At 38.6% G+C, this 20,086-nt stretch overlaps 2 protein-coding genes across 3 annotated transcripts in view; one reads left to right on the top strand and one right to left on the bottom strand.

Moving 5' to 3' along the window:
- Window positions 1-307: 307 nt before the first annotated feature.
- ENY2 (ENY2 transcription and export complex 2 subunit) lies at window positions 308-10,259 on the bottom strand. 2 transcript variants are annotated; one of them, XM_058564801.1, is made up of 5 exons: window positions 10,183-10,259; window positions 8,628-8,704; window positions 4,566-4,636; window positions 3,125-3,199; window positions 308-575 (listed from the first exon to the last, which is right to left on the bottom strand). In XM_058564801.1, exons 2-5 carry the CDS (start codon window positions 8,693-8,695, stop codon window positions 499-501), a joined length of 291 nt encoding a protein of 96 aa, XP_058420784.1. In that variant the 5' UTR covers window positions 8,696-8,704; window positions 10,183-10,259; the 3' UTR covers window positions 308-498. The 2 variants fall into 2 exon arrangements, with proteins under 2 accessions (XP_058420784.1, XP_058420782.1); XM_058564799.1 differs by having other exon boundaries at window positions 10,111-10,193.
- Window positions 10,260-10,479: 220 nt separating this feature from the next.
- NUDCD1 (NudC domain containing 1) overlaps window positions 10,480-20,086 on the top strand; it is a 68,809-nt gene continuing 59,202 nt past the window's right edge. Inside the window, exon 1 of the mRNA XM_058564798.1 lies at window positions 10,480-10,691. Within this exon, the coding sequence (XP_058420781.1) occupies window positions 10,574-10,691 (118 nt within the window). The 5' untranslated portion in view covers window positions 10,480-10,573. The remainder of the gene's footprint in view (window positions 10,692-20,086) is intronic.

Below are 20,086 nucleotides of genomic sequence, written 5' to 3'. Positions count from 1 at the left end.
TTCCAATAGGATGGTAAATTCTTTGAGGAATAAGGAAGGCACATAAAGATGAGTAAGACCCAGTCCTAACACTCAGAGTTTATAACAAATAAGAAATAAGACAACAGTAGTACAAGATGGGACATTATAAAATATCATAGGGATTCAAAAGAGGAATACACCACATCCAGACAATCAGAAGAGGCTGCTTACTTCTCCTCAGTTATAGCACAGAGATTTGCATACTTAAAACTATATTAATTGCTTTCTCTCAACAAATGTGGTGAATTATTTAAAAAGTCCCATTTATTCCAAAATCCAAGGAAACTTCAAACTCATTCATGAGATATTTATTAAAATAACACATTTAGGGAAAAAATCAATACAATGTATACATCATTACTGAAAACTGTATACCATCATACAAAAAAGGATTTTATTTTGGGAAACTGACTCCTAATTTATGGCAAGTGTTACTTTCAGAAATAAAACCACAAAATGACACAATCTAATTCAATCTTAAAGGCTGGCATGCTGAGCAAGGAATGTTCTTATTCTTTGTAGGAGTTCCTTCTTTACACTGTCAGGTACCAGGGCTGAAATATAAAAATAAAAATATAAGAGTAAGAAGATTCCAATTAATATATGTCAACTTGAGATTTGATATCTTATTCAGGATTACTAGTAAAAAATTTTAATAATTCTCATACTTCAATAAAAAATTGGTAAGGATATCTGAAATAAAGAATATTTGCAATTCACTATTTGAATGAACTATCCAATACCTAAATACATTGCACACTGATAAGAAAACATGGGAAAACTGTTTAAACTGGGAGTAGGAAAGGCCTTTTTAAAAACAGGCTGTAAGAGATTGATAAATTTGATTTAAACCCATAACCACTACTTAAGCTTAGCCAAAATCACCATAAACAAAATCAAATGATAAAAAGGGGGAGAAACGGGCTAATCTCTCTACTATACAATTTTTTCAAATTGATAAGCAAAAGATCAGCAGGCTAAGAGAAAAATGAGCAAAGGAGGTGAAGAAAAGGAGAAACACATAGTTCTTGAACATAAGAGGGGCTTAACCTAAGAGAAATAAAAATTAAAACCACATTCAGATAGCATGTTTTATCAATCAGACTGACTAACATCCAAACGTCAATAATACACTGTGTTGGCAAGACTGAGGGAGAACTGGAACTCTCACATTAGCTGGTGGGAGTATAAACTGGCACAACATTTTTGGGAAGGAAATTTGGCAATATTCTATTGAAATAAATGCACACACTCTCTGACTCAGCAAAGATGCAAACACTGCAACAGTAGTTATGCTCTATTTTTACTTTTTGAATTTTGAACCATATGACTGTATTATCTAAAGTGTTCAATAAAAACAAAAAAAACACCCTGCTTTCTGAAATTTTAATTAATATTAAATGTCAATAAACAAATCTTCACTAATGTTTTTCCTTTTTTGGCTACTAATAAATAAGGACAATAGGGAATTCATTGAAACTTCTACTCTTATCTGCTGGTATCCAGAGGAAACGAAAAACTTCAGATACATTCAATATTTCTATAAAGAATTCCAAAAATAAGTACACAAATCAAATCAGACAGATACCCCTCTTTATAAATTGTTTAGTTTAAGCCTGCCCAGAAATAAAGATTACATAATTCAAGTCCACTGAAATGTGATCAATATGTATAATAAACACACCTTCAATCAAAATTATGGTGATCAAGAATAGATCAGCTGCCTGGGGGTTAGGATAGGGTGTGATTATCAAGGGACAGCCTGAGGGAGTTTTTTTTGGGGTGGTGATTACATGAATCTACACATGTGCACAAAATTCACAGAACTACACACTAAAAAAAGGTCAATTTTACTAAGTAGGTTAATTTAAACAAATAAAATAAAAACTTCTCTTGACAATAAAAAGACTAAAAACATAAAAGAAAATATTTATTTTTACTTCTCTTTTCTTTTCTTGCTCCTTCTCTAGCAGGGGAGCTACAAGAGACTGAAATGTTCAAGACACCAGTATTGAAGGAGAAGCAAAAGACAATTTCTACCCTATATAACCAGTTCCTAAATGTTAACAGATTAAGCATAAATTACAGAAGAAAAATAGAAAAAGAAATTAACAAAAATTATTTTAAAATATAAATTCACAGGGGAACAATAAATACTGTTGGTTTTTTTTCTTCCTTTCCCTGACACATTCTTGACAAAAAAGTCACATTTTTTAGCTGTAGCCAGGCCTAAAGAGATGGATGGAAAGGACCACGGGGTTCTGTAGCTCCTCCCCAGCAGGTAGCAGTTCAAGGAATTAGTATTTTCTAGTAATAGTTTTCAAACTTATTTACTTTTCACACAATTCTTTTTACTATTTCTGTGTGAGAAAACAACTAACGGGTCATCTAATTTATCTGCTTCCACTTTAACTACAAAAAAAAACTTCCTCGAAACAAATGAAAATAATGTAGCTATATCTAACAATATGAGGTAGTTCCTGATTTAATATTTATTACACATCATCAGTGTTAATATAATATTTCCTCTCTTTCCTTTGCCTTCTGTAAACAAAGCATTCAAGGGAGAAATTAAGAAGGTGGCTGTAGTGTGGGTCTTAAATATGGACTACCTTGAACACGGAGTTATGGAGCTATCAAATTCTTAATTAGACATTCAAGAAGACAGAGCTGTGTTTATTTTTAATAAGACAGGAGATAGCACAGCAATGACTCAGGGGCTGGAGTAAACTTTGAATTATTAAAAATTTAAGTGGAGTCTTGCCATATCTGATAAAGTTTATAAATCCTAGCTTTAGATATTTGCCTCTACAAAATACCATATTTTAAAAATTATCTGTCTTAACCATATCAACTTACATTTGTATACTGTTTTAAAGTGCAAGAACATTTTATACCTTTTATCTTATTTGTTACTTGAGACCATTCTAGAAATGCAGGTAGGCACTTATAACTCCTTCCACATGAGGAGATGCAAGCACCCAAACAATTCTAGAAAAAGTGCTTTTCCTTGTAAAAAGAAAGAAAAGCTGAACCAGCAAGAAAGAAAAAGAAACTCATGTCTTTAGCACACGTTTCCTTTCACACAATGTGTATCCCTTACCTCTGCCTTTTGGTGTGATTTCAGCCACCAAGTCATCAACAGTAACGTGTTCTAGTCCTTTTTCTTTAATTACCTCTTATGCAAAAGCAAAAAACAAATCATATCATTTAAAATCATTATCTGTAAGAAAGATTTTCATAGAGGAAGGGTTAAGATCATGTTTTTAGAGTGCAGACTGGTCTTTAACAAAAAAAGAGGACACTTCTTTTTTTCTTTTCTAATGAAGATTTAGTTCATCCTTAAACACATTAAGTATTCACCAGATCAAAAACATAAAAGCCTGTTCATCTCTCAGCTAAATAACCTGTAACTTCACAAATAATTATAACACTAAGAATAAATTTGAACTGTAATTTCAAATCTAACATTTGTAAAACGCTTGAAACTTATAACCACACAGATCTTATCTGATTATCATCGTACCAGCTCTTAAATGTATGGATGGGGAAAAAAAGCTATTATTTGAGTCTAACTTGTAATTTCATAGCCCAAAATTAAAATATAGAACAACTCTTTTGCTCCTTTCTCTTCTCTAGGCTGGGCCGAAAGACAGAGAAGAGAGAAAGCAGTTAACATGTACTGGACGCCTATCATGAGCTGGGTGCTTTACATCATTTACTAGCCACAATAATCTAACGGGCGGGCATTTCTCCCACTTCACAGGTGAGACAACTGAAGCCTAAAGATGAAATAACTCATCAAACATGAGTTAAAATCCAGCTCTAGTCTTTTACCAGTGAAGGTCTGTATGACCTCAAAGCCTATGCTTTACTAATTTGCCACATTGCCTTCTTAGGGGTAATGGTATAAATAGTCTCTATTATCATTATTATTTATAGAAACCATTACAACACAATGGGAATTCATTAAAAATAATCACAATGCCATCATACTAAAAGGTGAGCCAGAAAGTAACGAGGCTCATCTTAGTGACGTATAATCTATTTAGTGGTATCAATACCCAGCAATTTAACAAGCTTCCATTCTACACTTTTAAAAATAAGTGTAGTTCTCTAAGAGCTTTTATACATGAATTTTTTAAAATAACCCTGTTAAGACAGGAGATACAATTCCTTTAAGTCTGCCAATCATGAAGTGATCAATTTGTTTTAAATTAGACCATATTAGGAATAACTCATGTTTCACTTTGAGGAGGCACACTGGAAAAGGTGGGATTCCATATTTTGAAGTCAGAGAAAATCTTGCCTCACTTGTTTTAAGAGAAACAAAAAGAAAATTTCTAACAATTTAGGAACTATGTCTACGTATTATTACCAAGAGGAGGAAATGATTACTACAAGATTCCATTTTCTATTTGTTTTAAATTATGCCTGAGCACTCAATATACCTTAAAATACTGACTATAATTTTTCTGGTGAACCCCAAATCTACACAGTTGGGAGCAATGGAATTAGCTTATCCTCCAAATGAAACTGATTACCTTTACAGTGGGCCTTCAACTGATCCTTCCAGCCACATTCAATTAATTTAGCTCTCAGCAACTCTTTGAGACTGTTGAAAAAGAAGTGTTTTCAAATTAAACTACAACAATGTACAATATCTTACTTGGATAGCAATGTTTGAAGCAAAGGTTCAACTATTCAATTAAATACCCCCCACCTTCTAGTCACAAAACTTTAACGGTGGCCTAATCTTGGGTCTATCACTAAATACTTCTTCGATCTTATGCAAATCATTTAAACTCTGGGCCTCATTTCTGTCATCAGGAAAATTAAATGAAGTGGGTGGGGCACAATAATTCTCAAGAAACTCTACTCTCTGGCCTTCTTACACACTTTCTACTTCCCTCTACCAACAGGAATACTGTGGGTCCTGTATAACTTCTCGAGGGTATTAGTTGAGCTTGGGTCAGCTGCACCTCTGAAATCTTCAAACTCCATTCTTTGACTACAAACACTCACCCTTTAGCTCTCTTACTTCCCCAATATAACTCTCTCTAACCTCACAGACCTCCCTCTCCCTTTTTCCCACTAAGCTTCTAAGTTATACATTTTTTTTTTTAATTTTTATTTTATTTTTTTCCCCCAAAGCCCCAGTAGATAGTTGTGTGTCATAGTTGCACATCCTTCTAGTTGCTGTATGTGGGACGCGGCCTCATCGTGGCCAGAGAAGCGGTGCGTCGGTGCGCGCCCGGGATCCGAACGCGGGCCGCCAGCAGCGGAGTGCGCGCACTTAACCGCTAAGCCACGGGGCTGGCCCTAAGTTATACATTAACTATGGTATTTCACTGAGTCTAACACCTTTTTGTGTGTGTGTGTGTGTGTGTCTGAGGAAGCTTGGCCATAAGCTAACACTCGTTGCCAATCTTCCTCTTTTTGCTGAGGAAGATTGGCCCTGAGCTAACATCTGTGCCCATCTTCCTCTATTTTGTATATACGACAGCTCTACAGCATGGCTTGATGAGTGGTATGTCTGTCCCCACCCAGGATCCGAACCTGTGAACCCCGGGCCGCTGAAGCGGAGTGTGTGAACTTAACCACTATACCACCGGGCTGGCCCTGAATCTAACACCTTTTTTCCATATTTTAACAATTAAGTAATTGGCATGCCTATTCTAAGTTAATTAAGAAAACAAGTGTTTTCTTGTTTCTTATTGATAAAAAATAAAAAGGTGTATATTGCAACTAATGGCATCATGGATGCAATAAAATATTTTATCAGTACTTTATCTTTTTGTCATACCCCCCTTATAAATCCTCAATCTTCAATTTAAATCATCTAATTTCTCAGCTTAAACATGTCATGTCCCAAACCACACCGCTTCTCTCAATATTCCTATATATCCACTATGTGACATTTCCATCTTGATATTTAATTAGGCCTTTCCATCTCAACAGGGCCAAAACCCAACTCTCGCTTCTCTCCCACCTCAACCTGTTCTCCTTGTCAGAATGGTGACTCCATTCTTCTGGGTCCTCAGGCTAGAAACCTTGGCAGCGTCCTTCACTCAACAACTTTGTTAACACTACACATCCAATCCATGAGCAAATCCTATTGGTTCCAGTTTTAAAATACATACCTACAATCCAAATGTTTTTTACCATCTCTGCCACTACTACCCTAGTTCAGCCACCATCGTGTCTTGACAGGACTGTTACCAAAGCCTCCTAATTCGTCCCCCTGCTGCTTCTCTTGTACACTTCATTCTCCTCCCACTGCTCAAAACCTTCCAGTGGCTTCCCAATTTACTCAGAATAAAATTCCAAGTCTTAACTACAGCTTGAATGACCCTCCAGGATCTGCCCTCTCCCCAGCTATGCCTGACTTTTATCTTTTCCCTCCCTCTCCCAATTTACGCAGTCCCATTAGCTTCCATGTGCTCCCCCAACTGCCAGGCAAGCTCCTATCTCAGGATCTTGGCTCCTGAAGTCTCCCCAACTCCCTCATATCCTTCTGATCGCCTATCAGTGAAGCCTTTTTTTGTTTTTTTTTTTCTATCCAAAATAACACACCCCATTATTCCTGCTTTATTTTTCCTCTAGGACTCATCACCATCTGACACATTACACATTTAGTGTCTGTCTCCTCCCATTAGAATGTAAGCTCCATGAAAGAACAGACTTCATTTTGTTCACTACTGTATCTTCAGCATCTTAATAGGACATGGCATGTGGTAGAAATTCAATAACTTTAAGATACATGAATGAAAACAGAAATAAAAAACAATATATAATCCCCTATACTCATTACTGGCAACACAACCCTCTCAGTTTCCCAAGGCACTGTGCTAGATGCCACCTTCTTCATCATTCCTCACATTAAGGGCTGCTGATTTTACTTTTAAAAAAAATTGTTAAGTTCTCCTTTCATTTTTGCTGTTTTTCATTTTTAACCCAATATAATCTTCTCATACATTCTCCTGCCCTCTATCTCTAGCCCTTCAAGTGGATCCTCCACACTGTCAGCATAACATTCCTAAAGTGCAAAAGCCATCTAGTTATTCCCTTTCATAAAATCTGTTAATGCTCCCACCACCTAAGGATAAAATCAACAAATGTTTTTGCAAACCCAACACCCGTTTTCTTGCCCTTTTTTGACAGAAAAAAAAAACAAAAAAAACACTCCACCACTCTCAGTGTAAGAAATTTGGAAAGGGTTCTAGCAATGGAAATGTGACCTAGGCAAGGCTCATCATAACTGGCCTATTACCTAAGTCAGATGGTAACCAAGCTAGGCCTGAAACTACTAGGAGGAAAGTAGTCCGGGCTGGAGTGATGTAAATTTCGAACAGCTAATCTCTGCTTTGCCACCTTGTGGGAAGAGCCTGCTTGAGAATAAAGCCAACACAGAGGAAAGCAGAGCTGAGAGAGGAAAAGAAAGACATATTCTTGACAATTTTTGAGTGCCTGGACTCAGAGGTACCTGAAGCAATTTCGAGCTCTAGACTTTTTAGTTAGATGAGCTTATATATTTCCCTTGGTTAAGCCAGTTTCTGCGTTCAGTTTCTATCATTTTTACTGAAAAAATTTTGACTTATACAAAATCCACACTCCTGTCCACTGTTCCAGCCACACAGCTTTCACACTTCACACTCTAGCTTTAATTTTGCAGTTCCCCAGAACATCATCATGTCATAACAAATCTCTGTGATTTTGCACATTCTGTTCCATCTGCCCAGACCGTCTTCTCTCCTTCCTTTATCGGCTTGGAGAACTGATAATCCTTCTCCCCCAGCTGAAGCACCTCTTTTACTATTCTGTGAGACCTTAACAGATCACCTTAACCCCCAGGTGGAGCTGAAAGCTCCCTTCTGCTCCTTATATATAGTTTTCTCATACAACTTATCTCCCTGGTTCTGGAAGACTTTCTTGATTCCTTAACCTGTCCTTTGTACTTCCAAACCTGTATATTCTTCAAATATTTACTTGGCCAATTATGTGCTAGGCATGATGCCTGGTATACAATGGTATTTCCACTGCCAGGAAACTGAGATTATATTGGAGGATACAAACTAGCAAAGTAGCTGGTTACAATGCAATGTGATTAAATGGTATGACAGAACAAGATACCTAGAAGTGATGATATTTAAATTAACACCTGAAAAATGAGCTAGAATTAGCTCAAGATGAGGGGAAGGAAGAGGAATGTTTCAGAAAGCAGGAACAGTACATGCTTCTCTGAGGTTAAGAGAGCTTGGTAACTGACACGAGTTCTATCATGTTGTCTCCCTGTTAAAACCTGGGTAACATTATGTCTTCAACTGTAGTGATTTGGGTATTTTTCTTCTCTATTAAATATCCTTTGAAAGACTGTCATTTCTTGTTCATCTTTCTACATCACCCACTTCCTTCCAAGTCTTACAATACTGAACAGAGCTAACTATTTTTATAGATGTTAGGAACTGAAGCTTTTGATGATCTCAATTTTCTGTAATTCTTTCCACTGACATGAGTTTTGTTCCTTGATATTTAGATTCTTATATAAAATGTAACTATAATTTAAAGAAGTTAAATGTAATTTATGAACACAATCTATTACTTACCGTTCTCTTTCTCCAGTTTCTATCAACTTTTGGTTAATCGCTGCTCTCATCTGCGCATCTTTGTTCATCTTGCTAACCTGAACATCAACATGTATTTTCAGATATAGAACACTTACAAAGCATTTTCTTCTAAATCCTCTAGGCAAGCCTCCCAACACACTTAACATACATTCTATCAAATGAAGGGGTGATAAATTTCAACAATGTGTTAACAGTGTCACTACTCTTAATATTATTTACTATATCCCAAGAAGTCATACTGATGAACTCACTTTACAATTTTCTTCCCCCATATACCCTTATTAAGGAGTCTTTGGGTAATAATAATTATCGTAACATTTATTAAACACTTATGTGCTTGGTACTGGGCTAACACATTGGTTTTCTATCTCACTTAATTCCCAGACCTTATTCTTTTATGTAAATATTATTAACATACTTTGTATTTTACAGATGAGGAAACTGAGGCACCAAGATAAAAAGTGGTGAAGGCAGAATTTGAACTCAGTTACTTTGAACCCAGAAGCCCCAAAACACTTTAACAGCACATCATAACTGACTGTTAATCATTTCTGCACCTTAACTGCACTCAAAATTTTGAGGAAGCCATATAACCTAAACATCAGTAAAAAATTAAGCACGGAATTTCCAGATAAGGCCCAAAGTGCTTTACTTGACTACTTTTCACTAGGATGTAGCCAGAATTACAACTGCCAAACTAACTCGAAGTGTGTGTGTGTCCATGCTCTTTACCAAAGATTGCTGGTGGGATAAGAGGAAAACAAATGTCAAAAACGAATTCCTAACTTAGAAAATTCTCAATTTTCAGTAAAAACAGACAACCAAAACCAAAATGGTATAGAAAAGAGAAGAAGGTTAGGTTGTAAAACTTGGAATAAGCTAATGTTATTCCACCTAATCTGTCACTAACTTGAGACTACTTTTGTGTTGTCTCCCATCTCCCCTATATGAAAACTCAAGATGGCAATGAGTTTTCAGAGTTGGAAAAAATTGTTTTTTCTTTTTTTGAGTGGAACAAGAAAAAGGAGGGGTTGGGAAAAGACTAGGAAATGTTCGGTTTGGTAGTTGGAGGCTAACATTTTCAAAATAATTCTAAGGTCTAGCCAGTACCATTCCTAGAATATTGAACTTGATCTCGCCTTGGCCCCTAAAATACGGATAGTGACCTTGGACAAGTCAATTCTTAAAGGCCTCAGTTTTCTCACTGGTAAAACCAGGGCGCTAGGGGATCCCTCCCAATTCAGCCATTCTTTGGGAAAATAGAATAGGGCGGAGACGGCGGGAGGGGAGGAGCCAGAAAACAAAGCGAGGACTGGCTTCAGGCCAACTCCGGTAGCACGCCCTGTCGGAGAGCCCTACAGGCCCGCGAGCGCGGGTCGGGGAAGCTAACTAAAGACAGCACATCGAAAGGAGCCTGGGCTGGGCCCGGGTCCCGGCCCTGAGGACCACGGGCATAGCTCACCACCATCACCGCGGGCGAGGGCCGTCCCTTCCCAGCGACGAAATGACCCTTGCGCTGACGACCGTTACCTACCACACTTCGGCTGCCCGGACTTAGACCCTCAGTAGCTCGGGCACCTAAGCACACAGAAAGCTAGAACACGCATTTCCGGGGCGGGGTCTCGCCACCCTGCCTATAATGTGAGAATTTAACCAGCGCGGGCCGCCTCCTGGCCGCTCAGCCCTCTGGGTAACAGAGTCCAGACCCTGCTGTCGTGCACGCGTTCAAGTCCCCGGAAAACTACATAGCCCAGCATGCAACAGAGTCAACTTTCTCACGGGCACTACATTTCCCAGAAGGCGTTTTGCACCGCAGTGTTTTCTGGGATGGGAGCCACGCCGCCTCCCTGCCTCGATGCTACGAGTGAAGCGCGGACCTTTTAACAAGAGCTTTATTAATTCTCACGCTAGGACCCTGAAAGGCGATGGAGGTGGCCGCTAACTGCTCCCTGCGAGTGAAGAGACCTCTGTTGGATCCCCGCTTCGAGGGTTACAAGCTCTCCCTCGAGCCGCTGCCCTGTTACCAGCTGGAGCTTGACGCAGGTGGGAAGCGGCGGCGCCCCCTCGCACTCTGTTCCTGTCCCCTTTCGGCTCCTATCGGCCCGACCCTTCCTGAATTTTCTTCCTTTCTGACTCGGGCAAGCAAAGCGACCGGGGCCTTTCTCACAGCCCGTTGGGCTGGGGTGGACCCAGGGTGGCCGCCTCTGGAGAAGGATACCCATCCCGGAACCCCGTGGGAACCGCCTTCGCGCGGCTCTTCCTTAGCGGGACCTTGGGTTGGTTTTCGGCTCGGCCGCCCGGGCTCCGAGGTCCGGCACGCGGCTCCTGCCTGGGCTCCAGCCGCCTCTCCGTCCCCCGCCCGGGCTCCGAGGTCCGGCACGCGGCTCCTGCCTGGGCTCCAGCCGCCTCTCCGTCCCCGGCCTGACCCCTGCTGCGGAGAAAGCTCAGGACATGCTTTCCACCTGGAGCATCCTCTGTAAACTTGTGCGTTGAGAAGCCACACCTCTTTGGAGGACCCCTAGCTCCTGTTTCCTCTGGCCGAGACCCATTTCTTAGAAAAGAAACTCCATTGCAGTTCAGAGCACTTTGAATTACCTAGGTGCTATCAGACTAAGGACTTTTGTCAGGGAAACCAGTCTACTCAAGATTATGACTTATCCATTGCCACCAATCATGGTTATCTCTTACCCGAATTATAGTAGGTTCCAGACTAGCCTTCCTGCCTTCATTTTGGGGCTCCTTCATTCCGTTTTCCGTAAGGCAATACTTATCAGAGTTTTTAATTCTGTATTTATTTGATTTCGTTTTCTCCACTAGACTGTGAGCTGCATGAAGACAGTGATGTTCTTCTTTGGCTGCCTGCTGTATCCCAAGTGCTTGCATAGTGGGTACTCAGTAAATTGAGTGAATGAAGAAGAGAAGGAGTTGTAGATGAGGTCTTTCTACTCGTGGGAAAGATGAACAAAGAGAAAAAATTAGGTTGTGTGCAGGACACTATTGTGGTCCTGTATTGCCAGAGCAAAAAATCTGGGAAAGAGAGGACACAGATAGGTGAGGGAACTGTTTGTGTTTTGGACTTTATCGTGTAAGTCAGTGTTTCCCAGACTTTTTCATGGACCATTACAATAAAAAAATAAAGCCTACCTGTTATAGATTTGCCAACTTTTTAATTTGCTAAGTGGAGATGTTTCTTAAAAACTATCATGTACTCACCCATCCTTTCATAAACAAAAGGATATTTTAAACACCAAAAAGGCAGGAAGCAAAATCTCATAATAAATAGTCCTCTAAGTTGAATACATTAACTTTATGAAAAACTCACTAAATTGTCCTTTTTCTCCCCTGGTTTCAGCAGTGTTGGTCTTAGGTTCTGTGTTTGGGATGCACAATTGGAGGTGTTGAGGTGCCATTTAGAGTTTTAAGTATAGAAGAGAAATGACAGATTTGGGGACTCTCAGACTCTGTGGAGGTTGAGTTTGGAAGATGAGAGGAATGGAGACATGGAGACCAGTTTGGAGGCTTTTGCAATAGTTCATGTGAGGGGCTTTCATTAAAAATTACTTGGGCAGCTGGTCCTGATGGCCTGGTGGTTAAAGTTCGGCCCACTCCAGCCGCCCAGGTTTGGCTCAGGGTGCAGAACCACAACACTCCTCTGTCAGTAGCCTTGCTGTGGGGGTGGCTCACATAAATGAACTAGAAAGATTTACAACTAGAATATACAACTATGTACTGGGGCTTTGCAGAGGAACAAAAACGAGAGAGAGGAAGATTGGCAACAGATTTAGCTCAGCACGAATGTTTCCCAGCAAAAAAAAAAAAAAAAAAAAAATAGGGGATGATGATGAAGAGGTTAATTCTTTTAAAAGCTGTCATTTCTAGAGATAGGTGTGATGGAGGAGTCCTCCTGACAATTTCATTTCTTTTATATTAACCTAAGGATTCACATTAATTCAGGAAACCATTGGTGGGCACCTCTGGCGTGTGAAGCTCTGCATTTAGGATGTGAGGATGATGACGTGGTCTCTGGTCTCAGAGCTTGGAGCACTGAGTTTTAGTCTCTTGTCTTAAATAATGTTATTAAATTGTTCTAAAATTCCCTCTGCTACATAAACAGTAAGTGTGACTTTGTCTTTTTCTATTCCAAAGAACTAAGCAAACAAACCTTTTTTATAAAATTGTAATTGCCTTTTGACCCAGCAATTCTCTTTCTGGGCATTTATCTCATAGATATTTTTTCCCTAGAATCTTCATTCAGTAAACATCTTTGTATATATGTTCCCCCTGTATTTCACCTAGCTAACTCATACTCCATTCTGTCATCTTGGTTTGCATGTTAGTTACTCAGAGGTTCCTTTCTGGACTACCTAGTTAGAATCTATACTATAGAATCTGTACAAATTAGAGTCTGTATTATACTTTCCCACGGTACGCGGCACTTTGTAGATTTTATCACACTTTGTAGCATTTGGTGTCTGTTTTCTCTGCTAAGACTATTAGTTCTGTATTAATGGGTTCTGTGTCCATCTTTTTCAATGCTTTATCTCTAGGGCTGGAGCATGCCTGTGAATAATAGATGATTATATATCACATGCAAACATTAAACAGCTTTACTGAGATAGAATTGACAATAAACTGCACATTTTGTACAGTTTGACAAGTTTTGATGTATGTATACACTCATGAAGTCATCACCACAGTCAAGATTTTAAACTTAGCTGTCATCCCCCAAAGTTCCCTGTGCCTTTCTGTAACCAAGCCGTCTGTTCCCTCCCCTGTCTCCCATCCCTAAGCAATTACTGATCTGCTTTTTGCCACTACATATTAGTTTGCATTTTCTAGAGTTTTATATACATGGGTCATAGAGTATCTACTCTTTTCGTCTGGCTTCTTTTACTCAGCATTATTAGAGTTCATCCTTGTTGTGTGAGAGAGGGATGTTGAAACCTCTGACTATAATTGTGGATTTTCTGTTTCTCCTTGCAGTTCTATCAGTTTTTGCTTCATATATTTTGAAGCTCTGATATATTGCATAATTTATTGATTATTGTGTCCTTTTGATAAATTGACCCCTTTATCATTATGGAATAACCTTTATCCTTGGTGATGGTCATTGGTCTGAAAACTACTGATATTAAAATGGTCACTCCAGCTTTCTTTTGATTAGTGTTACCATGTATATATATATTTTTATATCCTTTTTACTTTTAACTTATTTGTGTCTTAGTATTTAACATGCATTTTTTTAACATTTTTTTTTTCTGAGGAAGATTTGCCCTGAGCTAACATCTGTTGCCAATCTTCCTCTTTTTGCTTGAGGAAGATTTGCCCTGACCTAACATCTGTGCCAGTCTTCCTCTGTTTTGTGTGTGGGTTCTGGCCACAGCATGGCTTCTGATGAATGGTGTAGGTCTGTGCTCGGAACTGAACCCGGGCCACTGAAGCGGAGTGTGCTGAACTTAACCACTAGGCTATGGGGTCAGCCCCTAACATGCATTTTTTATTGGCAGAAATAATTGGGTCTTGCTTTTCTATTCAATCTGACCATCTCTGTCTTTAAATTAGACTGTTTACATTTAATGTGATTATTGATTTTGCTCATTTGAGGCTTTCTTCTTGCTGTTGGTATTCCATTTGCCCCATCTAGTCTTTGGAAAAATGGAATTTTCTCACTTTTCTGCCTTTTGGATTGAGTATTATTATTATTATTATTTTTGTGTGTGAGGAAGATCGGCCCTGAGCTAACATCTGCCAATCCTCCTCTTTTTGCTGAGGAAGACTGGCCCTGGGCTAACATCCATGCCCATCTTCCTCCACTTTATATGGGACGCCTGCCACAGCATGGTTTGACAAGCGGTGTGTCGGTGTGCGCCTGGGATCTGAACCGGCGAATCCCGGGCCGGCCTCTTAAGTATTTTTTATGAGTCCATTTTTATCACATTTGTTGGCTTATTAGCTATAGTTCTTTGTTATTTTAGTGGTTGCTTTAGGGTTTATAGTATACATTTTTAACTTATTACATGATACAGTCAATTGATATTACACTACTTCATGTGTAGTTTAAGAACCTTACAATAGTATACTTCCATTTCTCTCTTCCTGGCCTTTATACTATTGTTGTCATGCATTTTACTTTTACATATTAGTATAAACTCACAATACATTGTTGTTATTTTTGTTTAAATAGTTAATTATCTCTTAAAGAGATTTAAGTAAGAGAAGTCTTATGTATTTACTTATATGTAGTTGCCATTTTTGGTGCTCTTCATTCTGTTATGCAGATTTGTATTTTTCTCTGTATGATTTTCCTCCTACCTGAAGGACTTTTAATATTTTTGTAGTTAGGTCTTCTGGTGGTGAAATTTTTCACCTTTGATATACAGTCATGTGCCACATAACGACGTTTCAGTCAATGATGCACCACATATACAATGGTGGTCCCATAACATTAGTACCATGTAAACTAGGTAGTAGGCTATACCATCTAGGTTTGTGTAAGTACACCCTGATGTTCGCGAAACGACGACATCGCCTCACAACACATTTCTCAGAACGTATCCCTGTCGTTAAGTGGCACATAACTGTACCTGAAAACATTTTTATTTTGCCTTGGTTTTCAAAAGATGTTTTTGCCATGTGTAGAATTCTACATTGACAGTTTTTTTCTTCCAATACTTAAAGGTGTTGCCCCACTGTCTTCTTACTTGTATTGCTTCTGATGAGAAATCTGATGTTATCCTGTCTTTGTTCTTTTATATATAGCGTGTCTTTTTTCTCTGGCTCCTTTTAAGATTTTTCTCTTTTACATTGGTTTTGAGCAGTTTGATTGTGTTGTAGCTTGGTGTGGTTTTCCTCATGATTCTTGTGCTTAGGGTCTTGAGCTTCCTGGATTTGTGAGTTTATAGTTGGAAAGTTTTCAGCCATCATTTCTGCCAATTATTTTTCCTCTCTCTTATCTCCTTCGAGGACTCTAGGTACCCGTTTTTAGATTGCTAGAAGTTGACCCCAGCTCGTCAATGCTCTTTTCATATATTTTTTCATTCTTTTTTTCCCTCTTTTTATTTTGCATAGCTTCTATTTTCATGCCTTTAATTTCACTAGTCTTTTCTTTTGCAATGTCTGTCTGTCGTTAATCCCATCCAGTGTATTTTTCCTTTTAGATTTTGTAGTTTTCATCTCTAGACGTTTGATTTAAATCATTTTTACATCTTTCATGTCTCTGTTGTTTTGAACATATGGAATGTAGTTTAATAACTGTTTTAATGTTTTCTTATACTGATTATAACCTCTGTGTCAGTTATGTATTGATTGGTTATTCTCCTCATTATGGGTTTTGTTTTCTTTTTGCATGCCTGATAATCTCTGATTGGATGCCAGAAATTGTGAATTTTACCTTGTTGGATGCAGGATACTTTTGTATTCATATGAATCTTCTTGAACTTTGTTCTGGCATGCAGTTCAGTTACTTGGAAACAGGTTAATTCCATTGAGTCTTGCTTTTATGATTTGTTAGGCTGGTCTGGAGCAGTGCTCAGTCAAGGACTAATTATTCCCCACTACTGAGATGAGACTTTTCTGTATACTCTACCTATTATCCCATGAGTTAGGAGTTTTCTCCATGCTGCCTGGTAGGAACAGTCACAGCTCCCAGCCTTGTGTGAGCACCCAGCACTGCTGCCTCTAATCCTTTCAGATGGTTTTTTCCCTGGCCTGGGGTAGTTTTCTTAAACATATGCCATAAGCACTCGGCTGAGTATGTGAGAGCGACCCTCTGCAGATCTCTGAGTTCTCTCTCTGTTTGGCTCTTCTTCCCTGGTAGTCTGGCCAATGAGCTATAGCTGCCTTGGTCTGCCAAGACTTTCAGCTCAGTTTCCTCAACTCATGGAGCCTGCCAGGTTCTCCCTCACTTTCCCCTCTTTGTGCCGTGGTCTGGAAACTCACTCAAGGTGGTAAGCTGGGCAGTGGTAGGGCTCACCTCACTTATTTCTCATTACTTAAGGGTCACTCTTCTTTGTTGTCTGATGTGTAGTGTCTTGAGAACTACTGTTTCCTGTAATTTTGTCTGGTTTATTTTATTTTATCATATTGGTTGTTTCTGATGGGAAGATAAATCTGGTCACTATTCCACCTTGGCTGCAAGCAAAAGTTCAATATATATTTTTTAAATGAAAAAATAATTTCTATAGACTAGTAGAGCTAGAAACAAAAATGAAATGGGTTAATGAGGATAATGAGAAAATGGAAGTGTAGACTGCTTTTGAAAGAAGTTTGAGAAGTGCAGGGTAGGGGAGAGCTCTACTTTGAGTGCAGGGCAGAGAGGAGGAAACCTTTTTCATTGTTTGTTTTATGAATTGGGAAGTTTTCAACGTATTTAAGTGGAGGAGAAGGGGCCAGTAGAGAGGAGATAACTGTGGAGGAAGGGCCTAGAAGAGGCAGGAGCGAATGGAATCATAAACACCTGTGTGAGAATTAGACTTGGAAGGGAGAAGAGGAACAGGGAAATCAACATTTAAAATTCTTCTTATGTGCCATATGGCAAATACTTTACATGTTTTTAATTTAAGCTTGTTAATACTTTTATAGGATAAGTATTGTTAACCTTGATGAGGAGGTGCGGTAGAAAGGGTAGGGAACTTAACCAAAGTACTCATCAGTGGCAAAGCTGATCCGGAAGCTCCTGCTTTTCCTAATGCTCTATAGAGTCTCTCTCGGCTCTTTCTTCAGGGCAGGGAGAACAAAAGCTCATGAAGATTTAGTCTATAATTGGAGTAAAGGAAGAGAAGAGCTGTGTAACCATTGTGTTTATGTAGAGTTTACTATAAAAATTCACACCTCCTCCTACAGAGGAAAATATGGGGAAGAGAGGAGATGAATGTGTTAATGTGTGCAGAAGCATTGTATAAAATAATTCAGTGGGAGCAATGCACCTAATTCTAGCCCTGCCCTGTTCTGTAAATCTTGCTTCAGAATTTGTTATACAAAATGTACTCTTACTTTTTTACACCTTTATACACAGATAGCAAACTCAGTAACTAGGGGAAAAGAAGACAACTCATGGGTATGATTAGAAGATAAATAGTCTAAGAAGTGACCTTTGTAAATTAATGTTCTTTGCCTCTACTCCCCTCTCCTTTTTTTAAACTATTGTACTTTGCTTATATAAGTATTAAATTGAATTGTATTTAATTGGTGTCAAAAGAGTTGAATATTGGCACTTTCATGTGGTTCAACATAATAGTCTGTTTTGAGAGGACAAGACACAGTCATTGTAACCATTGTTAGCACCGTTAGTGCAGGGATGATGTCTGTTTTATTTACCAGTGTGTGCTCAAATGCCGGGCACAGTTTCTGGCATATAGTAGACATTCAATAAACAATTTGTGAATGAAAAACTATAGGTTTTTGAGGTTCCACGTGTATTTTGTAAGCAATGTAGGTAAAGATTAGGGGAGATCCCCTTCTTGTCAGGCCCTAAGTTTTTTTTAAAAGACTAAGAAGAATTTTTCAGCAAAGCTCTTTTATTTCCAATGCAAGATAATATTAAATAATAAAATATTTACTACGTTGGCTTCTTAGCCCTCTGTTAAAGAGATTCCTCCTCTTCAACCATTTTAAAGATCTAAGTAGAGATGGGAGACTCCCTGCTCTCCTCCCTCTTAGGAGACTCTGCAGAAGAGCTTTGTCAGTGGTTAAGCTCTGTCACATTCTTGATGCTGCTTTTCTCCTTTCAGTTGCTCTGCCTGCCCTTTTGTACTCAAGATGATTGACATGATAAATGCAATGATAACTTTTCCTTTCTCATTTGGGGCCAGATCGGTGGCCTTTTTCCATGCACTAACAGCTTTTACAAAATACTAAGTATGTAATATACCCTCTGCTCATTTCTGTGTTCTAATAATTTACATAAATTATCTCGCTGGAGTGCAACACTTAGACTATATCATGGTCTCCTAATAATGGTTTTCCAGATCCATATGTTCACAGATGAGGTGTAAAGACAACGGGCTAAGAAGCCTCTGGCTTGCTCAGGATTGCCCCAGGATCTTTGGAACAAATATGAAGAAAGTGTGTTATATCATTGCCTAGTATTACTGCTCTGGACTGTTATGTTCCATGCACATTTCCTGCAGTGTCAAGTTTCGTCCACACAGTGGTGCTACAAAACCAAGAATTGATGATTGTTTCCCTCCTAATCAGTGGAATATTTATTTCTAACTGTTCCTGATAAAATAAACACTTCCTCAAGTTATATAATAACAGTTTCCTCAGCCTCTATCAAATCCCTCATAAAGTTGTAATGATTTTACATCTGAAAAGCCTCCAGACTTAACCATCCTTTCCCTGGATGACTGCAGGAACTTCCTACGGATCCTCCTGGCTTTACCCCTGCTTTGCTATGGTCTGTTTTGCATGTTGTAGTTATAAGTAATCTTTTATAAATTCAAATCTGGACTTTACTCTGCTGCTTAAAAACTCTTAAATGAATTCTTATTACATTGACTTTATCAACAAAGATAAATAAAGACAAGGGCTTCCTTGTATCAGCTCTTGCCCGGTTTTCTAGCTTTATTCATCTGTAGCCTTTTCTTCAACAGTTCTCCTTAATGCTCTGTATTTCAGCCCGTCTGACCTTCTTTTTGTTCTTCGAACACCAGCTTTTCCTCCTACTTTTGTTTGCTTTTCCTTCTGCCTGTGATGAATAGAGGTGCGTGTGGGTGTGGGTGTGGGTGTGAGTATATTTCTTCTGAAGTTAAATCTACCTTATCCTTTGTAGTTTGGCTCAAATTTTTGAAAACTTTCATTAATCTTCCCAAGTAGATTGGCTCTCAGTGTTATTTGTTCTCGTGGTACCAGTAGTTTTTCTTTATAACATTTAATACATTTTAATTGTGTATTTATTTATGTGATTATTTGACTAATTTGTTTCCCTGCTGGATCGTAAGTGCTAAGAAGGTAGTTTTTGTGCTCTTTGCTCATCATTCGTGCCTATTAAAATATTTTCTGAATAAATGAATATAAGTCAGCCAGGACTCAAGGCAGGTAATAGAAGTAGGAACAGGTGAGCACTCTGGAAGAAGAAGAAATTACTTGCAATCAGAATACAGTAAGGTGAGTTTTATATTATTAAGGTAAAGTATTGGCTGAGCGTAGTCCACTTATGTATTTCCTGTTGGAGCAGAAATTAATTCTAGGTCACAGGCAGCCCTGAGCTGTAAGGGTTCCTGTCTGCATGGAAGGAAAGGAGGAATGGAAGGCAGAGATCACATTTTGCAGATTTAAAATTATGGAAGCAGCTAAGAGTAGATCTTAAAAGTTCTCATCACAAGAAGGAAAACTATGTGAGGTGATGGATGTGTCAAGTAAACTTATTGTGGTAATCATTTCACAATATATCAAATCGTTATGTTGTACATCTTAAACTTATACAATGTTATATGCTG

Source organism: Diceros bicornis, chromosome 21, assembly GCF_020826845.1.
Source record: "Diceros bicornis minor isolate mBicDic1 chromosome 21, mDicBic1.mat.cur, whole genome shotgun sequence".
Lineage (NCBI taxonomy): Eukaryota > Metazoa > Chordata > Mammalia > Perissodactyla > Rhinocerotidae > Diceros > Diceros bicornis.
This window is presented reverse-complemented; position numbering and strand designations above follow the sequence as displayed.